This window comes from Bos taurus, unplaced genomic scaffold (genome assembly GCF_002263795.3).
Source record: "Bos taurus isolate L1 Dominette 01449 registration number 42190680 breed Hereford unplaced genomic scaffold, ARS-UCD2.0 Leftover_ScbfJmS_1796, whole genome shotgun sequence".
NCBI classification, from domain to species: domain Eukaryota; kingdom Metazoa; phylum Chordata; class Mammalia; order Artiodactyla; family Bovidae; genus Bos; species Bos taurus.
The window spans coordinates 9,631-20,096 of NW_020190898.1; the positions used below are offsets into that span (position 1 = coordinate 9,631).

At 41.7% G+C, this 10,466-nt stretch overlaps 1 protein-coding gene across 2 annotated transcripts; it reads left to right on the forward strand.

The window, feature by feature from the left end:
* Positions 1 to 258: 258 nt before the first annotated feature.
* Positions 259 to 10,264, forward strand: LOC112441514 (PHD finger protein 21A-like). Of its 2 annotated transcripts, none has more exons than XM_024989052.2 (3): positions 259 to 3,647; positions 5,750 to 5,836; positions 9,767 to 10,264. In XM_024989052.2, the coding sequence occupies exons 1-3, from the start codon at positions 3,417 to 3,419 to the stop codon at positions 10,037 to 10,039; spliced, it is 591 nt and encodes a 196-aa protein (XP_024844820.1). In that variant the 5' UTR covers positions 259 to 3,416; the 3' UTR covers positions 10,040 to 10,264. The 2 variants fall into 2 exon arrangements, with proteins under 2 accessions (XP_024844820.1, XP_024844819.1); XM_024989051.2 differs by having other exon boundaries at positions 264 to 3,647; positions 5,747 to 5,836; positions 9,767 to 10,253.
* Positions 10,265 to 10,466: the final 202 nt, after the last annotated feature.

Sequence of the window (10,466 nt, forward strand, 5' to 3'; positions counted from 1 at the left end):
GGAAGTAGGAAGAGCTAGCTGTGGAAAGCTCTCCAACCTGTGGCAGAACTTTGGGGTTTTTGGCAGTCATAGGGAGTCATTAAAGGTTCATTGAGGTTAGGGACAAATGGGAAGTTTAATATATGGCATATACTAAATGTTTCAGTCCCAGAAAGGATTAACTATAAATTTGGCGATCTGTGTAAGCAAAGAGGAGACGCTAGGAAGAGCAAGCGTTTTATTCTAAGTTGGATGATTAGCATGTACCAAGGCTGGGGAGAGGGAGGGATGGGGGAAGGAAACCAGTTCCCTTTACTTAGCTAACTCCAGCTCATGTTTGTATGTATATTTTGAAAATTTTCCAATCTACAGAAAACAATGAAAGAACAGTTGAACACAGGTGTGCTCTTCAACTTATACTCACAACTCTGTCATTTTAAATGAATACAGATATAAAGAAGCATGCAATTAATAAAGCCAAACAGAAAATAAACCCTTAGAGACAAAAGGGAGTGGAATTCTACTGATAGCTGTCCAAGTGTACAACGGTTACCTTCCATTCAGAACTAAACCAACAATCTGAAATAGATGTGGAAGTTAATTAGAGCCCATAGTAATAATCCCTCTTAAGTTCTGATTTGTACATTGGAGCTGGTCTTTTTAAATTCAGTACCTTGTGCTTTGCAGCCACTAGCCACATGTGACTGTAAAAAACCAATAACTTAGCAAAAAAATAAAAAGATTTTGCTGTTAGTACTTCTTGCCATGTATTTTCTGCATTAACTTCTAGTTCATGCAGTTTTGGTTTTGTCCATAAAGAACCCCTTTATGAAACTGGGAAAACTGCTGTCGTCTCTTGGAAGAGATCATACTTGGACTGCATCAACCAGTCAAGGACTAATCACAGCTTCCATAAAACTAACTTTCTCTGTTTGGGGGCACCTTTCCTTTCTGTGTCTTCTCTTCCTCCTGCCAGAAAAACTCAGAGGTTTTCATTAGGTTTGGATATCAAAATATTCAGATTCTCTTTGTCATCTAAACTCAGAACTCCAGGATCAGTTTATATTCCCTCGCACTTAGAATAGAATAAGCACCAGATGAGTAAAGAGCCAACCAGTACCCGTGGCAATACCTGGTGTCAGTAAATGGTTAGCAAATGTATTCATCAGAAGCTTTTCATCAGAACATACAGTACTAGGTCTTGTGCCTTTATATTCAAAGAGAGTCACGCAGCTGCTAGAAGATAGAAGTGAAATTAGCTACAACTAAATACTTCTAAAGTAGAATAAAAATGCTAACATATGAACACACTGGTTAGAATTCAGTGCTTTTTAGTGTTGCAGTTAATGGTAAGTATATAATTCAGGTTAGTTTGGGGTTTTACTCACTTTTTAAGAATAATTAGTCAGAAAATTGATAATGACTTAACCTGAACCAAGCATATTTCAAACAGAAGTATACTGACCCTCTTTTAATGTAGTACAACATGCACAAACGTTTTTAAAATCCATGTCAGTGAGTTCTGCTGATTATAGCTTTCCTTCCACAACTCGTGGTGGTACCAGGATTGAATGCCATCTGGTGTGACTTACTCACCACTTCAAAAGTTCTGTGTATTTAAATGTTTTAAATTGAAAGATAGAACTAATATCACACTGGGTTAAAAACAGATATTAAGATAGCTGGTAATATGAAGTCAGTCCTTTTCGCTATACTACTGTAACATTTCTGATGATAAATAGCATTTCGCTTTTATTTGGTTTTCATCGCTGATAGGCAGTGGATGGCCTGCTACCTCCCAAAATAAATAATAATTTTCAGTGTTTCCCCTTTTACTCCCATTTCACACTGGAGAGGACAGTGGCAAGGAAAATAAGCCATCTTGTATCATTGACTAAGGGAAGAGGAAACATTTGGGTGATTTTAATTGTAGGCATCAATAAGGATCGCTGATTATTCTCAATATGGAATAGATGAGGTCAGCTTATTACCTTTTTTTGGTTAAAAAAAAAGGTGTTAAAAAGTTAGATAATACATGCAAGTGTATTGTCACGTGAATGTTTAAGGCAGAAAAATTACTTAGAACCAAATGACTTACTACACAAGGACTTGCATAAACACTGAAATAGAAATTCACAAAGGAATTTGTTCAGATCTATTTCAGGGAGAGTGGGGTCCTTCACCCTGGTTGAGGGGCAGTGCTTGTCCAATAGAACTTTCTGTGGTGTTGAAAACGCCACTGGCCAGTTTGGTAGCTGCTAGTCACATGTGGCTATAAATACTTTCAGAGTGGCTAGTGTCACTGAGGAACTGATATTTTAATTTTTATTTTGTTTTAATTAAATTTGAATACCCACATGTGGCTATTAGCTACGAAACTGAACAGGGCAAGTACAAAGTAAGAAGAAAAAGAAGAAATATGATAAAATGAGAACCAACAAGTTAGACCAGGTGTATTTTCATGTTTCTGAAACATCTCTGTATTGAGTGACGAGTAGCATTCGATAGATGCATGTGCCATGAAATGAGATTGTTTATATTTTCTTCTTTTGTAGCTGGCTCCTTTAGTTATGCTAGTAGAAAAATCTAGAGAAATGCAGCTCCAAAGCTGCAGAAGTGCTTGTGGAGCATCAGTGACGTCCTCTCATCTTAGTACAGACTCTGGTCTATCAGACTTTCTGAAACTCAGGTGTTTGTTTCCACCCCATCGCCTTTTTCTGGGTCTTTAATCACTTCTGCAGCAGTCCTCCAGAGAGAAGGTTGTTGATAGTGACTCATATCCCTTTGGAATCAAGAGCTGGTATTTACTATACTAGTTGGTTAATAGGTTTCATTATCTAGAATTGGGGATTTTACTGCCTTTGAGGCAACAAATTGTACTAATTCTCATGTGAGTTTCCTTTCCTCCTCTCCAAGGTGACACTCAAAAGAATTAAAATACACTGACTGTCCTTTTATCCCAGGCTTTGTGTCACAGAAGGCAGATAACCAGAATTATATGATAAGTTTCTTCATATTGATGAGGTTGTAACAGTTAGAGATGGTGTGTACCTCATTGATTTACAACTTTTACAAAGTTTAAATTGAGAGGAAGCAAAAATTTACAAAACCAGAAGAAATAGTTACACTCATATGCTCTATCTGTAAACCCACTCTTTTCCTTGTTGAAAATCCTGCAGCACATTATCTTGCAGTTATTACTATAAACAGACTTGAAGCTAAATTTGAGAACTCTGACAAACTTGACATTGTCTTGCCCTGTAGTAAGAACTGTGCTCTGTGTACACAAAAGATATGTTACACCAAAAAGCTTGACTGATTATGAGAACCATTGCTTTGTTTTCTTCTGGAGGTTAGCATTTTGTTTAGTGGGATGACACTTCAGTGTCCTAATATCTGTTCTCCATGTCTCCTAGAAGACTGTAACTACAGCTTCTATGATTACCACAAAGACACTACCTCTCGTCTTGAAAGCAGCAACTGCGACCATGCCTGCCTCTGTTGTGGGCCAGAGACCTACCATTGCTATGGTGACCGCCATCAACAGTCAGAAGGCTGTGCTCAGCACTGATGTGCAGAACACACCAGTCAACCTCCAGACGTCTAGTAAGGTCACTGGGCCTGGGGCAGAGGCTGTCCAAATTGTGGCAAAAAACACAGTCACTCTGGTAAGCCAGCAGCTGCCTACTTATGTGTGCCCACATGAGAGGGTTCAGGCTATGCATTTGTAGACCTATATCCATGTTATTACTCCTGCTGGATTTTTCAGTCTCCATCAGTCTTCTACCATTACCAAACTTGCCTTTGGGGCTGACGAAGGAATATGGCATTCCTACTATCTATAGGGGTTAGGGTTAGGATTAGGGTTCTATAGGGGCTTCCCTGGTGGCTCAGTCAGTAAAGAATATACTTGCAATGCAGAAGACCTGGGTTCAGTCCCTGGGTTGTTAGGAAGATGCCCTGAGGAGGGCATGGCAACCCACTCTAGTACTTTGAGGCTTCCCTGGTGGCTCAGACAGTAAAGAGTCTTCAGTGCGGGAGGCCCAGGTTCAATCCCTGGGTTGGGCAGATCCCGTGGAGAAGGAAATGGAAACCCACTCTAGTATTCTTGCCTGGAAAATCCCATGGACCGAGGAGCCTGGCAGGCTGCAGTTAATAGGGTTGTGAAAGTCGGACATGACTGAGCGACTAACACACACACACACTATCTAAATAAACTGTAGAGGTGTCCTGACACAAGGATGGCCAAATACGACTTGACTTAAAGGGGGGAAACGCCCTTCACAGAGGCCATTTACGCGGCTTCATGTAGCTGTCCCTCTGTCCTATCCACAGTCCTCCCTGTGAAACTTGAGTGCGCTGGTGCTGTCCTCCTAGTTCAGGGGAAGGCCCTGCTCATTTTTTTTTAGTTCACTCTTCCTTGAAATTGCACCCAGGAAGTACTGGAGTTAGTTGGGGCACTTTAAAAATGTTTAAGACACACAAATAACAGTGTCCATTCCAAGGTCCATCAGAAAAAAACGACCTCTGGAAGGAAGAAGTTCTTGAACAAAATTGTTCTTGAGATTTCTAGGATAAAGCCATCTAAAACCCAATGTTTTCAGAATATATCCAAATTGCCAGTTTAAAAGTCTGTTCTTAAAGTGGAAGCTAAAGGCTCTTGGTGGCTTTCGAATGATGACCAGTGGTGAGTGAAGCTAGAGGGCCTTAAAGGGAAGCTCTGCTGCTTACCCAGGAATCTTCAGGGAAACCAGCCAAAATAACTCAGCAGATGCTGAGAGTTAGAGAGATTCTTTGTAGGAAGAAAGCCATTCACTGTTAGGTAAAACTCTTATATTAGGAAAAAGCCCATCTGTCCAGGCTGCAAATTTGATTTTACTTTGGAATCAGTGTTGACTTTTAAAATACACAAGTACAAAGTTCTTGAATGTCAAAGGAAGCATCTAAGATTGCCGAGTCTGTTATGTTCTACATTAGAGGTATAAGGAAACAAATGTGATTGGTTCACTTTATGGGCAAAGCATGCAAGCAGGAGAGTAAGAAAGTTTCTTAAGGTGATGTTAATTCAGATGGTTAATTCTCCAGTGAAAGCTTGTAGAAAATAATGTCTGATCGAGAGAATAGTGATGCTGAAAATCCTTTAAGAATACTGAGCTTTAGCACTATTTACAATAGCCAGGGACGAACGGAAGCAACCTAAATGTCCATCGATATCTGAATGGATAAAGAAGATGTGGTACATGTATACAATAGAATATTACTCAGCCATAAAAAGAAACAAAATTGAGTCATTTGTAGTGATGTGGATGGACCTAGCGTCTGTCATATAGAGTGAAGTAAGTTAGAGAAAAATATCACATTTTAACGCATATATATGGAATCTAGAAAAATAGCACCAATGAACGTATTTACAGGGTAGGAATGAGACACAGATGTAGAGAATGGACACGTGGCCACGGGAGGGGGAGGTGGGGTGAATCGGAAGAGTAGCAGTGACGTGCGTACACGACCATGTGGGACAGAGAGCTAGTGGGAGGCTGCGCACAGCACAGGGAGCTCAGCTCGGTGCTCTGTGACGGACCTTGAGGTGTGGGAGGGACGCTCAGGAGCGGGGAGGATATGTGTATACATATAGCTGATCAATTTGTTGTATAGCAGAAACTAACACACATTGTAAAGCATTATACTCAAAAAAAAGGATGCCTAGCTTTTATTTTATATTGAGTAATGATTTTCCCCTCTGATTTGTCTTTCTCATTTTTTTTAGCAGGTTCAGGCAACACCTCCTCAGCCCATCAAAGTACCACAGTTTATCCCCCCTCCTAGACTCACTCCACGTCCAAACTTTCTTCCACAGGTAAGTATATCAGTGCCAAGCCCAGTGACAGGTTAGGTGAGACAAGAATCCTTGTGGACCCTTAAGAAGCAGCCTATAATGTACTTGTCAATTCAGCTGTATTCAGATCCCACTTAGCAAAAGATTCTAGCTGGCAGATCCCTATACCATGAAGAAGGCTTTTTTTTTTGGCCACACAGCATATGGGTTCTTAAGTTCCCTGACCAGGATTTGAACCCTTGCCCATTGCAGTGGAAGTATGGAGTCTTAACCACTGGACCACCAGGGAAGTCCCTCAGAAGAAGCTTATGTTATCATCAGGGGGTTTTTTTTAGCCAATGACAAAAGGCTGTAGCAGAGGGATGTATGGAAAGGGAAACTGTCCTAAGTTTAAAATAATTAAGATAGCGCCATTTTAACCTTATGACATCAACTTACTGCAAGAATTTAGCCAGAACTGCCTGTCAATGGGGAAGGAATGCAGTTCTCCCTTCTCTCCCCCACCACTGAACCCCATATGCTGAGGCGAGTAGGGAGGAGACAGTAGCAAGCCAACTAGTAGAAAGCATTCTGTTCCTGGGAGTGATGGCACTGAGCCTTATACTGAAACCAAGGTCTTGCTAACAAAGACTTAGGCTAGGAAGCTACTAGGGAGCCCAGACCCAAGCAGCACTGCCCGTATTCTCATGAGAGCACTCCTCCAGCAATTGGGCTGAACTCACCATTTTCGTGACAGACTACCAGGATTGTCCAGTATGGGTTTTGACGGGGAGTTGCCTTGCCTGGTAGAAAGATTGGTGTTCCTATCTGAAGCCTTAGCTTTCAGACAGAGAGAAGAAGGGCTTGAAGGAAGTGAGTGGTCAGCGGCCATTAGTGATTTCTGAATTGCCTTGGGGAGGGGGATGGGCAGTGCTAACATGAGATAAATCAATAATTTATCAAGTAATCCTTAATGCTGTAGTATCCAAAAGGGCCCTAAGAACTATGGATGTGAGGGTTTCAAGATAGTTCTCAGCCTCATGCAGCTTCCGACACACGTACGGCAATCACTGTGTCCACTGATGCTTTTCCAAACTGGTGCTGGAGAAGACTCCCTGAGAGACCCTTGGACAGCAAGGAGATCAATTAGCCAATCCTAAAGGAAATCAACCTGAATATTTCATTGGAAGGACTGATGCTACAGCTGAAGCTCCCATTACTTTGGCCACCTGATTCGAAGAGCCAGCTTACTGGAAAAGACCTGATGCTGGGAAAGATTGAGGGCAGGAGGAGAAGTGGGTGACAGAGGATGAGATGGTTGGATGGCATCACTGACTCAGTGGACATGAGTTTGAGCAAGCTTCAGGAGGTGGGAAGCCTGGTGTGCTTCAGTCCATGGGTTGCAAAGAATTGGACACTTCTTAGCTACTGTACAATTGTTGGAAGTACTGTATAGTCTGAGAACACATGAGAAGGATACCCCATCTCATCCGTGAGTATTACAGAAAGTTTCCTTGAAGAGTTGACATTCAATACTTAGACCTAAAGTCCTAATGATGTTAGTTTGACATAGTTGTGGAGGAGGATAAAAACGTGCCGGGCAGAAAGAGGAACATGTATGCAAGTCCACAGTGGTGAGAAACACATAGGCTAAGGAACCAAAGGAAATTTTGATTGTGGCTGAGCGTGTGGGCCACGCGGCTGACTCAGGCTAGAGTTAACAAGGTGGGATGGATAAGCCCATGGGCCAGTGCCTTGGGAACCTTGGAGGCTATTATGGAATTGGGCCTTACTAGAACAGTGAGGATCCATTAAATTGTTCTCAAACAAGTGCTTGCATGATTATATTTTTGTTCTAGAAAATTCCCCTTAACACTGTGTAGAGAATAGATTGGTGATTGACTAGACTGGGGCAGGAAAAAACCATTAGGACAGTGTCAACAATGACAATAGCTAATGTTTAGAGAATCTTACTCTATGCCACTTATTGTAGTGGCATTTTACATGGGTTATCTATTTTAATCCTCACAACAACTCTGTGAAAGTAGATGGTGTTTTTTTTTAGATAAGAATCTAAGGTTTAGTCTGTTTTCAAAGGGTGGGTCATGACCCATAGTAGACTGGTGAAATCAATTTGGTGACTGTAACCAGTTCTTAAGTAAAATGAAGAAACAGAAAGGAAATGTTAGAGTATGTTGCACATAGTATTGTTCCATGAGGTTTTAAAAATAGATGTATAGATAAATGTCTATGTCTATGTATAGGATAATATTTATGTTTACAGTGTAAAACGTATTTTCTGTTATGTATCTGCAGCACACCACTATAGGGTTGTTTAGACGCAGACTAAGTATTCAGACTCACAAGACTATCAAAGCCACTCTCTGCACCAGTCCACTTGGAATGATATAGGACAGAACCAGCACTTGCCAGCAAGATAGCATCAGACATTTTCTTCAGTAGGAGTTCCTACAGGCGTCCATACAACAGTCACTATGGCTATCCAGGGACTGCTCAGGTACAGGCAAATGAGGTCTTCAACAGGACAGTAAGAGCAGCCCTCCCTGGCACAGAAGCCTTATGCCTCTCAGGGAGCCCAGTGTATCTTGCAATAATTCATAGGTATGGCTTTCAAGGTCCCCGCAGTGGGACATGCCCGGTTATAAGAGTCACCCCATTTTAGGAAGCCCAAAGCATGGTGTCTGATCTTTTTTTCAAAGTTTATAGCAAATTCTCTCTGTGGTGTTGCAAGTAATGGAAATAGTGATTTGATTTAGCAACAAGAGGTCATTTTACCATAAGCAGTGTTCTACTAACATAGTTGGCATTCTCTGTTATCAGACTTCCAGGGTGGACAGCTAGAGTTAACTGAAGGTCAAATTCTTATGTATAAGGAGAAAAGGATTTTGCCTCCAGTCACAATTTAGAAAGTTTAAAAAATACTGGCTTAGAGAGATCAGGTATGCTACCTTAGGTTACGCAGCTAACTAGTAAGTGGTAGAACCAGGATTTGAACACAGGCAAGGATAATCCCACGTTTTAATCACAGTTTTCTGCCACTGTTTCAGTAAAATGACACAGCTAGTGTAGTGGCAGTGAGGACAGAAAAGTAGACATATTTGAGAAGGATTTAGGAAGCAGAGGTAGAGTGGAAGCATTAGGAATGATTCTGAAGGTTTTTTTTTTTTTTCTTCTAGGGTACATTTACTGAGGTAATGATTATAAGAAGAAAGGATTGGAAGAAGTTGATGAGTTTTAGACATGTTGATTTTAAACTTCTTGTGAAATTTCCAAGTAGAGATGTATAACAGAGAGATGAACAAATGATTCTGAAGTTCAGGAAATGTCTGGTCCTAAGATTTAAGTGTGGAAGTCTTCAATATGTAGATAGTAATTGAAGCCATAGGATGCGTGAGAATTCCCAGGAGTGAGGACATTGGGAAGTAAAGGGGTTCCAGGACAAAACCCTGAGAAATAGTTATATTTTGGATTGAGCAGAGGCAGAGGAAGCCCCAAAGGAGACCTAGAGAAGGACTGGCTGAGAACGGGGAGTTAGAGGGCCAGAGATGAGAGTGAACTAAAGCTGTGGGCATGAAGAAAGTTAGGATGCGAGTTCAGGACACTGGCAGTGTGATTACCATTGCTAGGCACAAGTTCTGGGTGGGACCAGTCTCTGGATTAGGCATCTGACCTCAGCCTGAAGAGGTGGCATGGTGTAGGAGAGGGAGCTATGGTTTGGAATCAGAAAATCTACATTCTAGGATAGCATCTGGATCCTCTTAAGAGCCAATGCATCTCTGTAATAATATGTATCCTGAGATCTGTAGAATTGATCATTCTAAAGTGGCTATCAATAAATATTTGTACTGAATACCATTTCACATATATAGTGTAGAAGATCTGGCAGTGTCTAAAGCGTATAGGACTTGAGAAGTTTAAGTAATACGATAATTGTTCTTTCTTTCTCCATAGGTTCGACCCAAGCCTGTGGCCCAGAATAACATTCCTATTGCCCCAGCACCTCCTCCCATGCTCGCAGCTCCTCAGCTTATCCAGAGGCCCGTCATGTTGACCAAGTTCACCCCCACGACCCTCCCTACCTCCCAGAATTCTATCCACCCCGTCCGTGTCGTCAATGGGCAGACTGCAACCATAGCCAAAACGTTCCCCCATGGCCCAGCTCACCAGCATTGTGATAGCTACTCCAGGGACCAGACTCGCTGGACCTCAGACTGTACAGCTTAGCAAGCCAAGCCTTGAAAAACAGGTACAGGCTCAGTGTGCACCTGCTTTGGGCAGTAGCTTTGCCGTTGAGGCTGGGCAGCCTGTAAGGGGTCTTTATCTTCTCAAAGGCTCTTTATCTCAGCACCACTGTTAGTTGCTTATCAGGAGATAATTTATCCACAGTACAAAAGGGCCATTCTTACTGAAGAAAGTTGGGGTTGCTTTACGCACCATCTCCTTGTAGGTGGATTCTGATTCTTGTGTGGGTGAGCTCCCCTGCTGGTTCAGAAGCAGAAATTCACAGATGAGTTCTACTGCCCTCAGTCAGGAAGCACAGATAAGGAAGTAAACAGAAAATGCCATGTTCCTTTCTGCCCAGTGAGAATCCAGATGAGGATATCACTATAAAAGTTCAGGAAGAATAAACAAAACAAGGAAAAGAATTTCT

What these genes read in the sequence shown, in the direction of transcription:
- LOC112441514 (XM_024989051.2), top strand. Translation starts at nt 3,417, where the DNA reads ATGATTACCACAAAGACACTACCTCTCGTCTTGAAAGCAGCAACTGCG. An exon ending in CAAAAAACACAGTCACTCTG is followed by an intron (nt 3,648 to 5,746) that starts GTAAGCCAGCAG and finishes CATTTTTTTTAG; the next exon opens with CAGGTTCAGGCAACACCTCC. An exon ending in GTCCAAACTTTCTTCCACAG is followed by an intron (nt 5,837 to 9,766) that starts GTAAGTATATCA and finishes CTTTCTCCATAG; the next exon opens with GTTCGACCCAAGCCTGTGGC.